The sequence below is a fragment of the Arvicanthis niloticus genome, chromosome 14 (genome assembly GCF_011762505.2).
Source record: "Arvicanthis niloticus isolate mArvNil1 chromosome 14, mArvNil1.pat.X, whole genome shotgun sequence".
In the NCBI taxonomy this organism is placed as follows: domain Eukaryota; kingdom Metazoa; phylum Chordata; class Mammalia; order Rodentia; family Muridae; genus Arvicanthis; species Arvicanthis niloticus.
Window position 1 is genome coordinate 34,981,531 of NC_047671.1, and position 21,080 is coordinate 35,002,610.

General features: G+C 43.4%; 1 protein-coding gene across 3 annotated transcripts in view; it reads right to left on the reverse strand.

Moving 5' to 3' along the window:
* Positions 1 to 21,080, reverse strand: part of Prdm6 (PR/SET domain 6) — a 104,364-nt gene that overhangs the window by 18,590 nt on the left and 64,694 nt on the right. For all 3 annotated transcript variants that reach the window (XM_076912648.1, XM_076912649.1, XM_034518296.2), the window contains 2 exons: positions 15,255 to 15,382; positions 11,657 to 11,781 (listed from right to left, as the gene is read on the reverse strand). In XM_076912648.1, coding sequence (XP_076768763.1) covers positions 11,657 to 11,781; positions 15,255 to 15,382 — 253 coding nt within the window. The remainder of the gene's footprint in view (positions 1 to 11,656; positions 11,782 to 15,254; positions 15,383 to 21,080) is intronic.

Here is a 21,080-nt window from a genome sequence, read left to right on the forward strand (position 1 = left end):
TGTTGGAGAGGAAGGGAGGGAAAAGACAAGCCTCAGAGTGCCTTAAATGTACGTTTAACATTATTCAAGGCCCAGGTAACAGGTGCAGGCTGATTCTGAGTACAGGAGGATAAAACCAATCAGATTTTGGTGGGGGGGAAGAGGCTTGGGAGAGACTGACAGATGGTAGAGGAAGTGGGCAGCAATAGAGATGGTGCTTTGAAATTAGGAAGGCCTAGGCTCCTGCCTTGACTGGTTTTCATTAATGACAGTGATCGTAGGCAACTTATTCAACCCTTTGTGCCTGTTTCCTCTCCAGTAAAATATGGACAGTGGTAGCCATGCTTCTAAAAGTACTAGGCACCTGTATGGTGATGGGGATGGCCTGGGTCCTAGCTCCAGTGTTTCCTAGCACTGTGTCTGTAGGGAAAGCTGCAACAGCCAAACCCGTGATATATATAGTCCTTGGGAAACCATGAAGCCACCACTCCAAGGACTGAGTCATGCATCAGTGGGTTTCAGGAAAGTATGTCAATGGCTATTAGGGAAGAGGTGAATGCCCAATAGCAGTGGAGCTATGGGGGCCCGGTCTCCTCATCCTTCAGCCTCATGGTAGGAAACTAAGGTGTGATATCAAAGAGTTCATCATGAGCCTGATGGCCACAAGCAGTCACTATTCTTTTTGTTGTAGGAAGAGACAAGACTGAAATGGGGCACATGGTCCTTGCTGGGTGGTAAAATAGAAGTTAAGGAAGGATTTCCTTATGGGAGAAGCTTAAATACTTGAAGTTTATTGTTCTTTTTAAATTTTATTTTATTTTATTTTATTTTTGACAGGGTATTACTCAGTAGCCTAGGCTGGCCTCAAAATCTGCCTTGGCCTCTCGGGTACTAGGATTTCCAGTGTGAGACACCACTCCCAGCTTCTTTTTAAAATACCTTACTGTGTTAACAATATTTATCAAGGATTAACTGGTCATTCTGTGGGTCTAAAAGTTATATATATATATATATATATATATATATATATATATATATATATGTCATTTCAGGAGTCAAAGAGATTAAGCTGAGTAGTGGTATACACCTATGATCCCAGCACTTTGGGGGCAGAGGGAAAAGTAGAGACGATAGATGGCTGTGAGTTCTAAGCCAGTCTGATCTACATAGCGAGTTCCAGGCCAGCCAGAGAAACAAGAGTGAAAGACCTTGTCAAAAGATACGCAGAATTTTGAAGATGATGATTCACAAAAAGGTTGGTTATGGCAAGAAACAAAGCCACACGTGCTATAGCTACTTATGCGGCTCTTGACCACCAGCTCAGAGCTACGGTAGGAAACACACGGGGAGCTCTCTCGTACCTCACCACAACCACGGCCAAGCTCCATTCATGACAGGAGCATCCACAACTCTAAAAGAGAGCAGGTGAGGTGTGGGGACCAGGAAGCTCTGGAAGGGGGCAGGTGGCTCACACACTTGGGTACAGGAGTGCTGGTGTGTTACCTGAGGTTCTTCTACAGAGTCACATGGTCAGCATATCTAACCCGGGAAACAGACCTGTCTACAGCAACTGAAGCATAGCTCATCTCATCCCAGGGAGCAAAGACCCTGGAGCATCATTCACTGGCTACTCAGCAGTAGCTTTAGAGAGGAGAATTTTAAAAAATCAAATGAGTCTCTCAGAAGGGCCTGCCTATATTGTTTAAAGTCCTCCGAGTGCTTCTGAAGTTGAAGTCAGAGCTGAGAATCACTGACCTAAGCCAACCTTCCTTTCAAGTGGCAAAACAATAGCCCAGCAAGACCCAGCAATTTGCTTATCATTAGTTAAGGATACATAGTGAAGGGCAGGCCTAGGCTGCAAGCTCTAGCCTTCTGAGTGCCACAAATTTTCATGTTTAATTCATATCTATACTTCTCTGCTCACTAGCTGTGTTTCAAACAGAGAAAGGCCACTTTTATAGGTGGTATAGAGTTTGGTGAGTATGTCATGTATATCAAACTATACATGATGTGTGTGTGTGTGTGTGTGTGTGTGTGTGTATGCCTATGTTCAAATTATGTATGGTCTGTATTTCATAAATAAAAGTCATGTATCATTTGGCTTTCTGAGGTAAAAGTTGTATAATCAATATGAAGTTTGTAGACATTTTAAGACTTAAAAAAAAAATCTTTCTTCATGTTACTTCTCATGCAGACTCTAAAAGATAATGGGAAATGCTTTGCCATTTGTCATTAAAAGTGAAAGCAGGAGCATTAGCAGAGGTTGGGATAGAACCTATATGTTTAGCATTTTCAGCCCTAATCCAGAAACTGCAAAGCACACCACCAGTCTTTAGGCAACTGTGAGCTCTTGCCAGCCAGGTATTCAGAAAGAACAGAATGGGAAGATTGTAGAATGACAGGGTTGTCAGCAAGCAGGAGAGCAGCGAACCTGGCCAAGCTTTTTAAATGTTTTAAATCTTTAAGGCCACACAATCTTTATATAGAAAGAAATGGATTCATGAGCCAATGAATTTCTGTGAGTTTAATTATCAATGGTAAGTAAAAACAAATCAAATTTATATATCTAAAGTCTGTATAATAGAGATATATGGGTCTGTGTGAATATAGAGTAATAAACAGCATTTGAGTAGTACAAAAGATGATAACTGAAATAAGATTATTCTCTACTTATTACTTTTTTTCTTTGGAGACTGTAAAACAAATATAAACAGCTTCCCAGTTGTAGGTAACAACACACTCTCCATTTTGTCCTAAGTATAGTCCTCCGTTGTGTTTACAAAATAATTCAGTCTTATCAAATGAGGCTGAGCAAATGATTTACAGAGAGTAGGAAGGGAGGTGTCACAAAAGCAATCATATTTAAAGTCTATCTGTTCTGTGGATAACAGAATCCTGGATGTATAGATGTTTGTCTTGAAAGCAGAACATTTCAGAAAACATGCTCCCGAATGCCAGCCTCACTGGCTACACCAATGTAAAACACTAACTACACAGGGAACAAGATAGACCAGAAACACTATCTCATGGAAACCCAAGAGGCAATTCAGAGGAGGCCTGAGGACAGCTAGATAACATAAGCAGAATCACAAATGGCTTCTGCATTTGGGGACACTGAGTTAGATAGTCTCCTCAGTCTATGAAGACCAAGATTAAGAGAAAGGGGGTGAAATCCAAAGCCTGGAAAAATGGAGCCAAGGAAAACCATTAGCTCATCACATCTGGATAGTTAAATACTGAGGGCAGAGATTCAGGACCCACAAAATCAAGTCTTACTTTACCCCACCTGCAAAATATTTACTGAGCATCTACTATTTACTGACTGGTGGGCATGTAGGAGGACAGGATATCTCACTGTCCCTCCCACTGTGACATTTACACAGATATGAAGCTAGTATTTTTTTTTCTTATAGGCATTGGCTCAGCTTCAATTCTTAACTTCTATTAACTGAATCATTATACTTGTAAGGTGTTGATGTCCATTGTCAAGATTTCTGCCAATTTCAGGAAGTTTGAACACTAACATATGTTCACTTTAGATGTGACTAAGTGCAGGACTGCAAGAAAGAAAGGATGCTGGGAAGTTGGCATCTAAGCCCTGAAAGGACACATGAGCAAGTGCAGGGGGGAGAGGAAACCAACGGGAACAAGCACAAGCCCTTGTCCCGTGACAGGGAAAGAACTGAGCACTAAAGGAACTGAAAATGTGCCAATATGGCAGGAGGGGACAGATGGCAGGCTTCAGCTGAGGCTGGGGAGAAAGGCAGCCATGCACCTACGGGAACTGTACAGGGACTGGAGGTGAGCTGGGGTACTGGCAGGCCCGTGAACACATCCAAGGACAGGGCTCTGTAGTCCACCAAGTTCAGCTTAGCAAGGATAAAGATCTTTGAGTCTGGAGAGTCTAATTCCTTTGTTTAGGTTTCGCTTTGGGTTTAAGGTTGGGTCTCATTAGACAGTCCTGGTTGGCCTGGAACTTCTAATCATCCTGCCTCTGCCCCTTGAGTGCTAGGATTACAGGTATATAATAGATATTATATAATATCTACACATAATATTCTACAGACATAGAATCCACACCTAGTTGGGTTCTAATTAAAGCACAGTATCTAGGACTGTAGTTCAGTCTTACAGTGCTTGCTTAGCATAAATAAATCCCTATGGTCAATCCTCAACACCCTGTCAGACTAGGTGTGGTGGCTCATGTCTAATTCCAGCGCTGGGAGGTGAATGCGGAAGGAGAAGTTCAAAGCCATCTTAGCTACATAGCAAGTTTGGACAGCAGGAGCTACTGAGACCCTATCTGAAATTAATCAGCATATAAGCTGGAGATTCTGTGTGACTCCTAGTTAAAGCATTCCATACCAAAGGGCTGCTTTTTAAAAAAGAAATTTATTTTGTGTTTGTATGAGTACATTGTCGCTCTCTTCAGACATACGAGAAGAGGGCATCGGTTTCCATCACAGATGGTTGTGAGCCACCATGTGGTTGCTGGGAACTGAACTCAGGACCTCTGGAAGAGCAGCCAAGTGCCTTTAACCGCTGAGCCATCTTTCCAGCCCAAACAGCTGGTTATTTAACAAATGGCTCATTGTATGACAAAGAGTTTGACCCAGAGCTCAAGGAGACTAGATGTTTACTTTCAGTGTATCACCAATCTGTGCTGACCAGTGTGTACCGTCTGCTGCTGGACTTGTGCAAAAAGTGGAAAGGGGGCCATACATAGTGCTGTATAATTATAACCCTAGTCACTCGGAAAGCTGATGCAAGACGACTCATAATTTAAGGCTTTCTTGGACAGGGGTTGGAGGGGAGCAAATGAGAGAAGGTTGTGTGGAAGACATCTGAAAATGCAAGGAAGAAAGGGACAGCATACTTAGATGTTAGAAGAGACAAAAATATGTTTCTGGAAGAATAGCTAAGAATTTGTCAACGGCCCTCATCATCTCTTGGCGGGAGACTTGTATGCCCACAGCACTTTCTGGACTTTGATCTAGGAGCCCAAGCTATCTGTTGATAAAAAAAGTGGATCAACTGAAACAGTAAAATAAGCAAACATGTAAGACTCCATTCTGGCTGTCATAGCACCAAAAAGGCTGCCCCATGGTGCAAGCCCTGAGTGGACTCTGTAACCCTGATCAGGATGGTGGCAGGAGAGATGAGAACACATGAGAAGTACATACATTAGGGCCCAGGTGACACAGCAAGGTTTCTACAAAGCATGGTTGGGTGACTGGAAGTGAGCACTCTTAAACTCAGGGATGGGGGACAGATTGTGGGAATGAGTACAATGGCTTTAGTCACAATATGCTGGGGGTGAGATTCCTCTGAGGGATGGAAGCAAAGATGCTGAGGAGACCACTGGATAGTTGAGGCTGTGAGTCACAGAAGTCTACATTGAAAATACAGATGCTCTCCACACCCTAAAAAGAAAATACAGACCCAAGAGTACCTGGGAAATGGACTCTGCAAGGGAGACTTGGAGAGGCCTTCTTACAGCCTTTAGGCTAAGGTCAAGTGTGGAGTTCTGTGGGGAGAGGTTTACTGAGGAGTCTTCTGAGGACCACCACTGTTAGAGGGTGAGTGAAGTAGGACGGGGTAACTGAAGACTCACTAGCTCTGGGGATGGAATGTCTTCTGAGTGACCCTGCTGTGAGAAGCAGCCAGGCCTGTATGCCTCCACAGACTGCTAACTGCATGTGGACTATGGTACAGTTCAGGTGGGCTATGGTCAAGGGTGCAGTGGTTCTCCTACGCTGATGTAGGTGCTGAAGACAAATGCATCTGCAAGATGCCCACCTCCCACAGGTCCAAGAACTAGGATAGTGAGTGATGAAGTTATATAGCAAGATGTTCTAGAGTGGTACACAATACTTCCAAGAGCTAACACAACACCTTGTTTTCAGTCTTTCCCTCCTCCTTTGTCAATCTTTTCAGAGAATACACTCCAGTGGGTTGCTACCTTTGTTAGAGATGAAAAGGGTATCACTGTGGGCATTTCTTCTTTGCTTGTTCTAGAATGCTCCTGGTTTCTCAACATCTAGGGTAAGAGAGAGAGAGAGCAAGAGAGAGAGAAAGAGAGGTAGGGAGAGGGAGAGAGGGAAAGGGAGAGAGGGAGGAGTGAGAGGGAGAAGGAGAGAGAGAGAGAGAGAGAGAGAGAGAGAGAGAGAGAGAGAGAGAGAGAGAACACATGCATGTACATGCAAGTTGAACTAGAGAACAACTTGACTATCCTTCCTCAGGTACCAGCTATGTTAGTTTGTTTGCTTGTTTGTCTTTTGGTTTTCCACAGATAGAGTCATTGCCCTGGAGCTTGCCGAGTCAGCGAGCAGATTCCATGGGCCCACTTTCTCTACCTGCCCAGCTCTGAGATGATAAATGTATCCTACCATGACCAGCTTTCTAGTTGGGGTCCAGAGACCTAGCTCGGGTCCTCATGTTCACAAGGCACTGGGCCATCTCTCCAGCCCTAGGCCAATTTTTGTATTAGGTTCTTGATTCAGCATTTTTATGTCTGGAAGATAGGATAAAAATCAAGACCTACACCATTCTGTAGCTATAGCGAGGTGTATACTGTCTCCACAGTGTCTCGAGATGGACAGTTCCTTGACCCTTGGCTTGGAGTCAACATTCTTCTAGTCAATACTCAGAGACAGAATAGTTCCTTCCTATATTCAGACTCGCATAAGGTGTCCAATCCCAGTCTCTCTCTGTGTGCAGGAGGTCCTTTGGCTGTTCTTGACCATATTAGACCTAACATATTTGATTGACCTAGCTCAGGGTCTCTGCTGTGGTTACCCCAAGAGGTGCCTCCATTAAGGTTTATGCTTGAGTTGTATACTAATGAACCTTCTGTCCCCTGAAGCTCAAGTTGGGGCCTGAGGTTTTGCACACTATCACAACACTCCCTTTGAGGACTGGCCCACACAGGATACTCCTGCTGGAGTAAATGCTATCACTGCATCCTAAAGGTCACATGGCTCACGGGTAGAGCAGGGTGCTCCTTAGGCTGGATCCAGTTTCCTCTTGTGGGTAGAACGGTGGGGGTGAGAGGCCCTGTACAGAGGTGGCCCTTTTTATTTGCTGTTCTTTGAAAATCCAGAGGAGCAGGGCTCCTCGAGGCAGGGTCTAATCCAGAGCAGCTCCTGCATGGCCGTCAAGTCTCACATTCGGCCACCTCAGCTTCATATACTGAGACACAGCAAGCACTGGGAAGACTTGTTTAACATTTATTCCTAGGCTTTTTTTTTTTTTTTTTTTAATTTCCTCTGAAAAGAATATGAACACACTCAGGTCTTTACACTCTGCAGGAGCTAATCCCCCACTGGAAGCTTGGGGCAACCTCACTCCTTCTTGCGGATGTGATCTGTCGACACAAGTGTTCCTTCAGGGTCTTTGAAAGGCCCGCGGTACGTGGAAGGGCTCTCTCTCTTGGAGCACTATTACATTTCTAACTAGAGTTTTTAAAAAGAAAACAATGCAGGAATTGCTTCCAGAGCCCAGATGCTTGTATGGAGCACCGTCTTCTCTTTGAGGCTAGGCGGCTTTTGCTGGCAAGTCTGGGCAGAGCGTGTAGCCACTGCTATATGATCCTGACAGAGTGGGGACCTTACTAAGCCCCAGTTCCCACCACACACAATCAATGGGAAGTATGTACTCTGTAAAGAACCATGGGAAGAAAACGATACTTTTATAACTGAAAGTGCTTAATAAGTACTATTCACTAACTAAAATCACATTTTCCTTGAATATCTTTGTCCAGTATCAATTTCATTAACAAAAGAAAATCTGGCTGATCTCTTTCCATAATTGTGATGGAAGGTCCTATTTTTATCCATGTACCTTTACTTTAAATAAGTGTGTGTGTGTGTGTGTGTGTGTGTGGTATCAGAGGGCAACTTTCAGAATTCAACTTCTCTCCTGGCATCATGCATGTCTTGGGATGGAATGGAGCTCTATCAGGCTTGGTGGTACCTTTACCCGCTGAGGTATCTCCAGGGCTCAACACATGTAACTGTGTGCTTTATACACAGCACTATAAGAAAGCGCAATTGATTACCGAGTCTTTGATCTCAAGAAGCTTCTTCTAGAAACCTAATTTATTTTGTGACTAGCAAGGTGGGGTTAAAAAAAAAAATCATCTTAGCATTGCTGACCCGTGGAGATGAATTAAATTACTCGCGGCGTGAGGAAGGCTATCTGTTAAGTCCCCTGTAATGTCCCTTCGCATGTCTGCATGCCTGAGTCATGTGAATATTTTCTTAGCAGAGAATAAGCAATACTCATCACCAAGCAATTCCCAAGTCACCTGGGATCAAATGGGATGAGACTCTGTCTCAGAATTACAGTTGAAATCATATTTCTCCCCTCACTATCTGAAGCCTTGTGCTGGTTTCTTGGGTGGCCAGTCACATGACAGATATATGACATTGAGACAGGAAGTGAAATAAAATTCCCTTAACACCCTCAGTGGAAAGAGGCTTTGTCACCGGTAAGACTGTTAAATGATGGCTTAAATTCCTTTGAATTTCCCTCAATCCTTACTGAGAACTCCAAACTAAACCCAAAAGGGGTAACTTAGTTTTCTTAGTGAAGCCACAAACTGTACACTGCTGTGGACTTCAGGGGTACAACAGTGTAATGAACCCTGACAGAATTCATTTAATCCTCTAGTCAGCATCCTCTAGAATGCTCCACACAGCTGGAACTGGAGAGGGGGCCGAAAGCAAACCGGTTGCATGCTCTTCCAGCAAGCATATTCTAGTGGCACCATGGCGCTGAATCTGAACACCACTTGGGAGACTCAGAAGCCCTTCCAGGTGGCTGTGAAGGGCAAATGGATAGCATAATGCCCTGCCTCCAACACCAGCCAACCCCCCCCCCCCACACACACACATGTTAACAGCCTTGTGAAGTGAAAGCAATGCATGAATAAATGACTTCTACTCCAGAGATACAAGTAGGCATGGCAGCTCCTACGTGGCCACCCTACACTTTGCATTTCTACTTCTAAACTCAGGAAATAGTCACGCCTTCATCTAGAAGATCCAAACTCATCCTTGACACATTTTACTCTGTACCTAGAATGTCAGATGATGTTGTTCGTCTTACTTTTAAAATATACCTAGTGTTCAATTACTTCTCATCACCTCCACCACTTCCATGTTGGTTCAAACCACCATCATTGTTCCCTTGGCTTCTGTAAGAGCCCCTGAGCTCTCCCTCACTGTTCATGTTATAATCTACACTTAAAAAACAGAGTAATCCTACTACAGCTTTGGTCGGAGCATCTCACTACTGCTCCAAACTTTGTGCCAGCCTCCTTATCAAGTTCATAAGTAAAAGTCAGGGTCCTCACAGGAATGAGAAACATGTCCCCTATTCACCTATACCTGACTTATATTCTGCCTATCAATCACTCTACCCAGGCTGACTTCTGGGATGCTCTTCCAGATGCAAGGGGCATTTCCACTGTGTGGCATGTAGTTCAACTGCCTGCAATACTCTTGTCTAGAGTAGCATGCATCCCATTCCCTCGCTGCCTTAAATCTTTGGTCAAAGGCCAGCTTGCTAGTGAGGACTACTTCAGGTCATTTGCTGAATCTGTAGTCCCAAGCTCCCAGCACACCTGCCCTTTTCCTGCTTTAGTAACTCCACAACATATCACCGCCTGACCAACATTTAATTACATATTTACAGTACCCTGTCCCTAGACATAAGTTCCATGAGTGTAGGATCTCTTGACTGTTTCCTTCCTTCTGTATTTGTGGTACCTAGCAAAGATGCTGGCCCGTAGTAGGTGATCAATAAATAAGAATTAAATGTCTGTTTGAACTATGAGCTGTAATTCAGAACCCTATCCCTTCATGTGCTTACACCTACACATTCCACAACACATAGCACACACAGCATCTACAGAGTCTGGAGCAGGTTGTATTCAAGAAAGAAACAAGGAAGCTCACAGGACTTCTGTGATGGTTTGTATATGCTTGGCCCAAGGGATGGCACTATTAGAAGGTGTGGCCCTGTTGGAGTAGGTGTGTCATTGTGGGTGTGAGCTTTAAGACCCTCATCCTAACTGCCTGGAAGTCAGTATTCTGTTAGCAGTCTTCAGATGAAGATGTAGAATTCTTAGCTCCTCTTGCACCATGCCTGCCTGGATGCTGCCATGTTCCCACCTTGATGATAATGGACTGAACCTCTCTGAACCTGTATGTCAGCCCCAATTAAATGTTGTCCTTATAAGAGTTGCCTTGGTCATGGTGTCTCTTCACAGCAATAGAAACCCTAAGTAAGACAATTTCCAAAACCCTTTTGGCTCAAACTCCACACATTAAGAGCTGAGTTTGTGTCAGGGTTCTGGGACTCAGAAAGCTCATGCCGGTAGGCAAGATATTCTTCTAGTTCATGTTGTGAGGGAGGCGGATGTGGTACCATCCTGGGGAAGAGAGAACATAGTGGCCTCTACATTTGTGTCTGCAGTAACTCCATCCATCTACACATCTAACTACACATCCATCTTCAGCACAGAGATTGCCCTCATTGAAAACAGATACTTCCTCTAACAAGGGTATCAGAGCAGAAAGGACACTTTCCAGGATAAACAGCAAGTAAGGAGAAGGCCCAGATCCATGTCTTCTTTTGAGCTTGGTTCAAATTAGAGTAAAATAGAAAGGTTGATAGCAGTGTGTTTTTTTAAGGATTTTCTTTTTTACAAAGGAATTAAAAACAACAAGGAACAGATCAGCATGTGGCAAGCAGTACTGGGGCATTTGTGCAATGAGTCCATGGGGGGTGGGGTGGGGGGGGAGACAGATGGAGAGAGAGAGAGAGAGAGAGAGAGAGAGAGAGAGAGAGAGAGCCAGCTTCTTCCAAGTCAAAGCTCTCCACCCATTGACAAACCCATCTTTTGTCTCTGTTCCTTTCTTGCAGCATACCAAATTATCATTTCACAGGTGAGTCAGTTTGGAGACAGGAAAATACAGCATCGCTGAAGCAAGTGTTCTCCCCACTGCAGACTGGGATTGTCTAAACCTGTCCCAAATATGTCTATCACCTTAACCGTTTCCCAAGCGTCAATAACAACCTGAAGTAAGTTCAGATAGAAGTTTCTGCAAGTTCACATCAGCCTAAATATTGTTTTAAAGGTAATGGTTGGCAGGATGCCAACAATAGAAGAAAACTTTATGGTTCTATACATAGTTTCAAATAGTAAAATTTAGGATATGAGTTCCACAGTCATATAAAAACTTATAGTTTTTAGTCCTATTATTCTAATGACCATTCTAATTCACACTCAGCTGCAGAGGCGATCATCTTGATTGAACAATGCTGTTTCTTTGTTATTTTTTAGAGGATGGCTTCAAGACTGCCTCCCTTCAGAGCAAAAACTCTGCCATTTTCCCTCTTAAAGTGACAGGCATGGAGGGAGACGCATAGTAGGTGCTTAGTGGAGACCAGCTGACTTCACATTTTGTTTTTCTCAGCAATTCTTTAAAATTTTGGCAAAGGCTTTGAAACTGTGACTAGGCAAAGAGTTGGCCAGGAAAGGAGACAGTGGTAGGATGGTCCATGCATGTTTGCAAACCATATTTTAGAAGTTTTAAAAAGCATTCTTAAAAAGGTATCGTGTGTGTGTGTGTGTGTGTGTGTATTCAGAACTAAAGTAGATTCTTACAGTTTTCATCCTGGGCAATGCATTGTAAAGGGATCCCAAAGAAAGACGTATAGCTGTCATTGTACCACACCAGAAGCTCGGTGCCCCTGGGAATATCTATACAGGCTCGGTAGAATATATTCGACCTATTTAAAACAAAAGAAAACCCAACTTAGTGAGGAGAAATTCTCATATGTCCCAACACATTTTTATTACCCCCAAAACATTCTGCCCAGCTCTACCTAAACTGTTTATAACAAATCTACGCCCATCGTGGTATGCCCGGCAATCAAGGAGAGCCTATCACTCAGCATGATAAACAATATACACTTTATTTCCACAATGCCTTCCATAGAGGGTCTTGAAGAGACAGAAATCTGGCCCAGAAGACATCAGGAAAGGAAAAGTTCATTAAAAAAAAAAAAAAATTCCATCTCACACTAATGAGAAAATTCTTCCTGGTGGCAAACTGCCTCTCAAACTGCAGAGCCAGTGAGTGCTGCCCCAATCTCAGATGTCAATTAATACTATTGATTTCTTATCTGAAGAAAAAGCACTAAGTGTATCCTGGCACCTTGACATTGGGAGTTCCCAAATTCATAATAAAATGGAGCAGCTTTGGTGTTAGAAGGACGAAGGGATCAAAAATCCCTCCTATCTGCTCCCCGCATCCCCGCCCAAAGTGTGATGCAGGAGAAGAGAAAAGCTCTCTTGTATGAAACGGATGGAAATTCAATAAATACAAGAGGAGCACTTTAGCTTTACACTGGCTGAAAGATTACACCCTGGATGATGGAGAGAGGGTGCCACAGAATAAACATCTTTTACAGTAGCAGCTTTGGTGCCATTAAGAAAAATCTACAGATTTTTAAAAGAATGAGGTGCCAAGACTGGTTTCCTCAATGAAGGATTGTTACAAACATTAGCCTCAAGTTCCAGATAAAAGTGTTTAGGGTTGGTGGGCCTTAAATGTTGCCTTTCTGTAAGGAATTGGCTGCAACAGTGTAATTTGTTTCTTGTAGAACACTGCAGACATAAGGAGAATCCTTCCCCACATTTTTCATGGCGGTGAGATACGCACTTGTCAACATATTTTGTCACCACAAAGTGGCAATAGGATCATAAAGATCAATAAAAAAGTGCAGATTCTCAATATTTTACTTGCAGCTGCAAAAATTTCATTTATCTTGTTATTTTCCTTACTTACTGCCATTCTGTCTCACGAGGGCACTGCTAGCTAAGCAGAATGTTTTTTTCCCCAACATTCTATGAATATCTGACAAAAACTCCAGCCACTCTTGCAGTCCACTGCCCTTCCTGCCTTGGCATCTCTCAGAGCTGTGCATTTTATTAATTCTTTCCACTGCTGCATAAAAAAAAAGAAAAATCAAAATTGGAACCGAGTTATAAATCACTGACATCTCCTAAGTTGAGAAAAATTGAGTCTACTTTGTACTTCATCCTTGTAACATTTCATCTCCGGGTTTGCCTTCCCTTAATATAAACACAGCGCCCGGCAAATGAATGTGTTAAACTAAATGACCACTTTGCCGCTGAAAGACCAGAACTGTTTTGGAGCAATGGGTGGTCTTCTGAGGCACAGTGTAGGCCAAAGGGGGGGAGGAGAGTATGTAAGCGTACACCGTTTCTTACAAGCACCCAGAGCTTCCAACGCTTGCAGAAAACCCTGCATGCTGAAGCACATCAAAGGGATTTTTCCCTTTTCAGATAATATTTCCTTTGCTGACATGTATTTAGTATTGTGGTTGGATGACTCATAAAGATAGCTTCATGGCGTCCCAACGCAGTTGAAGCAGAACTCATGCCAACAAACATTATTGTCAGCCTCAAAATAAAAACAAAACGTTCAGCTAAGGGTCAATCAATCAAGGGCGCTTTGAAGAAAATTCCATTTAGATATTACAAATCATAACAGAATGAATTTAAACCAGCTGACTTTCTGTGAAGAGGACATTCGTGTACAATAAAAATTAGACTGGCTCTTCGGGGTCCAACTTTTCTATTTTCTTACTTTTGGACGTGGTCACTAGTCATGGATGCCAGTTTTTTTTTAAATTGTGTTTTCGTAGCTCATTGTATAAAGATCTGCAGTAATCCAAAACAGATCGGCTGAGAGAGCTCGTAGCTTAAGCGCACTCATGAAAGGAGAGTTGTAAAATCCACTTAATATTGACAGATAGGTAATGACTTACTCATGCCCCTTTCCCGAAGGGGTTTCTTGTCCCAAATTTAGAATTTGCCTCTAGAACTCCCTTGGTATTTATTACATTAGTGGCCAAACTATCTCTTGCTGAGTGGACAAACACAATCTTCGCTAATTGTGTGGCTCAGGGTTGCCTAGAAACTCCCTAATAGCACAAGGTGTGTCACCATGTCTGCACCAGTAGCCCCAGATAGCCCCTGCACCATATTCATGTAAACCATTACTTAATGAAACTGCATGGGAAACCTAGGCAGTGAGTCAGACACTGCCCAAGTGTGTTCTCTTTAGAACTGAAGACCTTCAGAGAGTAAGCCAGATTTGTGCACCCTTTAAGCTATAAAGAAAAAATTTAGAAAAAAAAATTTTAAAAAAAAAGGAAAATAAATAGCCCCGGGCAGAACTCCAAGTCGCGGAGCACAAGGCTCTTGGCTTTGATGTGTCTGTGGTGCCCAATAACGCTAAACAGTTGCTTCTGACTCTGAAGGGAACACGGCTGTTTATAACTGAGCTCATGTATTTATAAGGCACATGTTTTCGAGGGATTCTGAGAGAAGAAGGCTTAGGGCTGGGGAATTTTTTCTGTTTGATTTGTTTCTGCCTTCTCATCTTGATTCCAGCCTTCCTGAGGAACTGATGGAGGGGTGTGGGGGCGTGGGGTAGCAGGTGCATTGAGAAGTGGGGAGACAGTGCTCCAAGGCTCCATCCCTGTTTGGATGCCTCTGCCTGGATCTGTCAGTCTCTGCCCATTCTTCATCTTAGGAGACAGTGGTGGGAGTGGGGGCCTCTTTTCTCTAATTTGAAACAACCACATCACCTGGAACCCAGCTGAACTCATGAAAGGGCCAGCCCCAGATGCTCTGGAACCTTTAGAGAGCAGGAGAGATCATAGTGGCCCAGTCCTGCTGCGGAGCATGGCCAGTTTGGGAAAACTGGGTTCTTGGTTTTCCCAGACTCTTGTGCAAATGAAACTTATTCTCTCTGACTGATGGAGACTACAAGGAACAGATCCTAGAACTGAGTCTCCAAGCTCCCATTTGTGTGTGTGTGTGTGTGTGTGTGTGTGTGTGTGTGTGTGTGTGTGTGTTAACATCTGCTTGGGGGAGTAACCCCAAGTCACTGGGGCTGTTAACCTCATTGCGGTTGGTATGGACATTCAAGAGATGATGTAGAATAATTGTAGCCTGTGTACACACTCAAAGAGGGCATGTGCTTGTACTTTTATTTCTCAGTGTCTATGAAACATTACTACCCGAACTGAGGCAGTTTCAGAAACCCAGCAAAGAACAACCGATCTATATACAGCATTCTGCAGAGTGTTTTCAACTACTTGCAGCAAGCCTGCATTTGTACGTGCAAGCCAAAAGGGCTCCAGCGGTAAATCAAGACATACTTTACCTGTACTGAACTACTGTTAGATTCTGTTCTCCACAGTGCCTTGCACATCGGATATACCTCATCCAGCTCGACTTACTAGGTTCCCCACCATCAATAAAGTGCTGAAGTGTCCCATCTTGATCATATATCTAGAGAAGAGGTCAGAAGGTCAAGTAGTTAGAACGAATCATCAGCAATCATTTTTTTCCCCTGTTTCCCTTGGTGTCTTTCCATGTCAGCTGCAGAGATTTATGGTCCTAGGGTTTGCTAGTGCCTATTGATGGTCATGGAAACTCAGCCAGGGTAACAGGGAAATATTTTTTGGTGAGGCAAGTCGATCACGTTTTTTCTTATCAAGCCAATCTTCCCTGGATTAAACATAGTTGTGCTATCTCAAGGATGTGACCATATTTCCCAAAGAATATTTAACCTATTTTGACAGGCTAGTCTTAAATAATGAGCTGCCGGATAAACAAAGCAAGCTGAAAGGAGAGACCACACTGACATGATTGAAACAAACACATAAAAGGGCCTTGGTCTCCAGCATGCAACTGTTCAAAAGCATCCAAAGAAGGCAGCCACTGTTCATCCACCGCGCTGGGAGACCCCCAGCAGAAGGCAGCTGGGAAGTTGTAGAACCATAGAGGACTGGTAAAAGAGATTCTGGGATGAAATAAAGGGCCAGTCTCTTCACAGGAGACGCCAGTCTCTGAAGCCCTTAAGGGAGGGGTCATCCCAAAGCATCCTCAGAGAGAGAAAGAGGAAAACAGCTGTCTTGTATGGAGCTTATATTTCTCAACCAAGCTCACTCTCATCATTAGTGGCTTCGGTAAACCCTAGCAGATTCCTCAAGATAGGAAAAAGAAAAGAAAATCCACTTCAAACCAGGCAAGAAGCACAGGACAAAAAAAAAAAAAAAACTTATTGCAAGTAACTTGCTAGACGCTGGGTAAATCCTGAAGATGGACACACTTGTGCACCTCTAGAAATTACTTTGTGTGACGAGGTGTCCAGGAGTAGGAGAAGAGGCAGTTACACATCCATTAGTAATTCTCTGAGGTGTCTCCAGATATTGAGGCATTCAGAAAGTACAAGGCAGTGTCAATACTTTCTTGGGAGTCTGGGTGCTGGGGGGATAGTTGAGTTGGTAATATATTTCTTGCAGACACATGAAGATCCAAGTTCAACCCCCAGCACCCACATCAAAAGCTGGGCATGGTGGCACATACTTGTAATCCTGCCACTAGGAAGGCAGAGACAGGTGAAGTGGATTCCTGGGGACTGATGACCTACCAGCCCACCATAATGATAAAGTCCAGGTTCCAGTAAGAGACCCTGTATCACCAAACAAGGCAGGCAGCTCCCGAGGACCAACACCTGAATTTAACCTCTGGCTTTCTCACCCACATGTATTCACAGACACATGGACACACACACACATACACACACATACACACACACACACACACACACAGAGAGAGAGAGAGAGAGAGAGAGAGTTTCTTAGGAGTGCAGACTTTAGAAGGACAATGGCAGAACTAAGTATATTTTGAGTAGAGTTAGTACAGCCTCCTGGGAACTGATGAGGGGTTTCCCAAAGCATCCTGGGAAACCACAACTCTTTTTCTGAGCCCACCCACTTTTCCTCTCGAAAATAAACAGGAATAATAAGTCTTCCAGAGAAAACCTCACTGTGTGGCCATTCATACTCATTCAGGTCAGTGTTTCTGGTCTGGACGCCCCGGGCTTTGGTAAGGGTTTCCTTTTGCTTTCAGCTGTCAGTGTAAAGCATCTGACTACACATTCTGCTCTTCTTGATGCTGTTTGCTCCCCCAAGCCTTCTACTACCCCCACCAATAAAAGACAAACATTAAGCTAATAAAAACAACAGTTGCAAATTTAGGACAGATTTAGTAACAATACCAAGACAATCACAGCTGATAATCAAGCCGGCCTGAAAAAAAGAGAAAAAGATTGTGATAGAGCCGATCAGGGCAAATACGTCTTCCAGCTCCTCCCTTTGGGATAACAGCAGCAAATGGAAACACGTTAAACGGCTAATCTGCCCACTGCTGCGCGGCAAGCTAAAGACAGGCATCCCATTTAGATTAGATTAAACTAATTGCTTTTTGTCAATGTGATGTCTCATATTCTTTTATTGTTAATTTGCAAAAAAAAAAAAAAAAAAAAAAAAAAAAAAAAAAAAAAAGTCAGTCAAGCAACATTCAAAAACACTTCCCCCTGATACTGCTGTCAGCAGCCAGAGAGATGGAACAAAACTCTCCTGGCCCCTCAGCAGCAGAAGAAAAATTTTTGATGGAATTGTTTTACCCTTTCCCTACAAAGGCGCCTTGTATAAAAGCTGCTGGTAATAATCACTACAAAACATCTCATAAGACGCCCAACACTCCTGCTTGGTACACCCAGCCAGGATCCTCAGCTGCAAGTGGCATTCTATCGCTAGGTAGAAAGGCCTGGTCTGAGTGTGAGCTCAGCTGAACACCATACACTCGCAAGCCTATCCTGACTGAGTAGAAACGGTTCTCCTGTTATAAATGTGTTTTGGCATCAATCTCCAGAGAGCAATGTGTCCACAAAGAAACCCACAATTTTTGCCTCCTACTTGCCTTGAAGAAAATGTAGATTGCCATGTATTGGGAAGTATATTCTAAAGCAACATGTGGCCTGAGGCCAGGCCTTCCAAGCTTTGGCCAGAACTGATTGTAATATTTCACATAAAACTGGGATGATCCCATACACCTTCTTCAGTCTCCTAACCCAGCCAAGGGTTGAAGACACTCATCTGGCCTTGACTCTGCTCTCAGTGGGTCACCACCAGCTCCATGCAAATTTTTTTCCTGATGCCTTCAGGAACACTCACCTCCTCCTCTCCACTGTTAACACGGTAGCTCAAATGAACATCCCCTTCTCACTGGAAATGGGCAAGAGCCCCTTCACCCACCTTCCTTACAGGATCTCGAAAATGTTAGCAAACTGTAGCCAGTGTGATCCTTAAACACAGATCTAACTATACCTGTGAGCACAACCTGATGTGGGGCGGGGTGGTGGTAGAGGGCTTAGGAGGGGTGGGAGGGATGTATGGGGAAATTTAACAAAGGTCCGAATTCCAGATTTCCTCAAGGAGGCTTACTATACTGTTATGACCAGTGAGAGAGCCCAAAGCCCAGGGCTTTACACTTGCTTCAAGACTGCTCTGAGCTCTTCTGGTCTGTTCTGTTAAGAGTGAACATTTACAGCTGGGCAGTGGTGGCACACGCCTTTAATCCCAGCACTTGGGAGGCAGAGGCAGGCGGATTTCTGAGTTTGAGGCCAGCCTGGTCTACAGAGTGAGTTCCAGGACAGCCCGGGCTATACAGAGAAACCCTGTCTCAAAAAAAAAAAAAAAAAGAAAAGAATGAACATTTATATGAAACCTTTCTTTGCAAGATCCAAAAGGAGCTAAAAAATGTTGATGCATTTTTTTTTTCTTTAGTACAAAGAACACACGCAAAGAGGGTGACCATGTATTGAGTGCTAAGCAGAAACTAAAGACATCTCCAAAGGCTGTGTAGCTGTGAAGTGATTCGTTAACGGCAGTTAGCTTTGTTAACAGTTAAGAAGAGCTTGGTTAAGAAACTATGGGTAGCTCATCTCCCAGACAGCAGCCATCCTGTTCTAGTCAGAAAGAAGTTAGTAGGAACTCCAAATGAGCTGGATCCACAGCATCGGGCCAGAGTAGCAGCTACAGTTACAAGTACAGGAAGTTGTTCTTGGAGGCTGAACTGACACCCATATTTGTGGGACAGTGACATGAAATTTTAAGTTGGATACCTGATAGGCCCCCCAAACTCAAGGAATTTAGGAGACGAACTATGCCAAGACCTAGAATTACGTTTTTTTTTTTTTTAATCTATCTTTCAAAGGATTTCAAATAAGCAAGAAAATATTTTTTAAAAAGTTACTCAGAGTGTTTAGACAACTCCCCCAGGACCTGTGAAAACGTTGGAAAGGTCAGAGGTTGTTTATTCGTTCAAGTGGTGAGCATAGGGCAGGAGTGTTGACTTTAGATTAAGGAAAAGAGTCATTCTGCAAAAAAACACCCAACAGCAAAATTTTGCAGAACTGTGCAAAAATGAACAGTGTTGTAATATTTTCTCCATTTTTTTCCAAAGAGAAATTAACTTTCAAGGTGGGAGACCTTCATGAGAAGAATGATACAGGACGCCTAGCCAAGGGTGGGTGGGGACAAATCTTGTAGTTCTGAACTGTAGAATGGATTGGTTAGTATTTGCTCTGGAAAAGCCAGTTCTCTATAGCCAATGTGGAGTGTACCACACTGCCGCACCGGAGGACACTTTGACAATATTATCTATAAATGTGAGAATGGTTATATTCTACGGTTTATTGATAGTCTAGGGAAATACCCCAATAAAATTCTTCTGAATCTGAGAGATGGTTTCAAAGGACTTCACTGTGAAACTGCTTGGAACAGCGAAGAAACACTAGACATATCTTACCATTGGAAGAGTAAGTTGTCTTATCCACTCAAAACTGTTTGTTCAATACATTTAACCTTAATGAATTAGACCTGTTTGTATTAGAAGACAAATGTTAAAAACCTAATGTTGATTGGGGAAAAGGCAAAGCCACTATGCTACCGTTTGTTGAAATGCACAGAATAGCACTGTAAACAGCGCGTGCTACGGCAGTACCTTGTGTAATGTATATTACACAATGTATATATTAAGTATATATAAATATACACAGAAAACTGAAGTGCTGCCGCAGGAGCCCTGACACCCTCCATGGAGAAGAAGCCTTCAGAAGCAAACACAGTGGCCAGGGTGGGGCGTGGGGGGTGGGGGTGGGATGGGGTGGGGTGGACAACAGTGGGATTACACTTTGCATTAAAGGCTTCATTTCTTTGAGAAAAACAGAAATCTGTTGTAAATCCTGCAAAGTGCTGGTATCTGGCCAGTGGTTTTGGTCTGTGAATGAGTATCTGTAGTGACTCTTTTCTTCCTTCCTCTTCCTTTCAGTGTTTACGGTAGAGATTAGACCCCAGGACTCCCACTTGCTAAGCTCTGGCTCTACCACCCAGCTTCGACACTAGATTCTACATTGCTTTCTGATGAAAGAAAGATATAAATAGAACTCAAGGAAACATCACCTTCGTTTCTGGTGTGTGTGTGTGTGTGTGTGTGTGTGTGTGTGTGTGTGTGTGTGTGTGAAGACAAAGAGCCTGCCTGTTACTGGAGGTTAGGAGCTCATCTGAGCATCTGTTTGTAATATGTATCTACGTTATCAGCCTCTGATTTCCTTTGTGGTTGCTGCTACTATTTTAAAACTATTGCTTCTGGGCTGTGAGTCTCTTCTATCTTATATCAACCGGGAGTAGCAAGATAAGTAATGGGGAGAGGCAAGTCTTACTCTTAAAAGGGGCTTTTAAGTTTTCAGTTCCACAGTATCAGCTGTTACACTGTACTTGTGGCTAAAATAAAGATCACACAGATTCTCTCACTTCAAACCATGTTGCCGCATTGACTGCAAACCTCCAGGAGGCAGGCATTGAGCCACCTTCTCTCCCAGGCTTACAGTCTCCTAAATCAAAACTCAGCAATAAGAAGAAGTAGGGATGTGTGCTGGTGCCAAACATTAATGATGGCTGGGAAGTACCTTGACAACATCGTAGCCACTTGTGAATGCTACCAGCTTGTATTAACTACAATGGTGAGCCTAGGGCAGCCGGGCCAGCAACTGGTCCGTTTTATCATTTACTAGGAAGGCACCACCTTCTGAAGGATAGAAAGCTGAATGAACAGGGTCAGGCAAGATTTGCAAATGAGC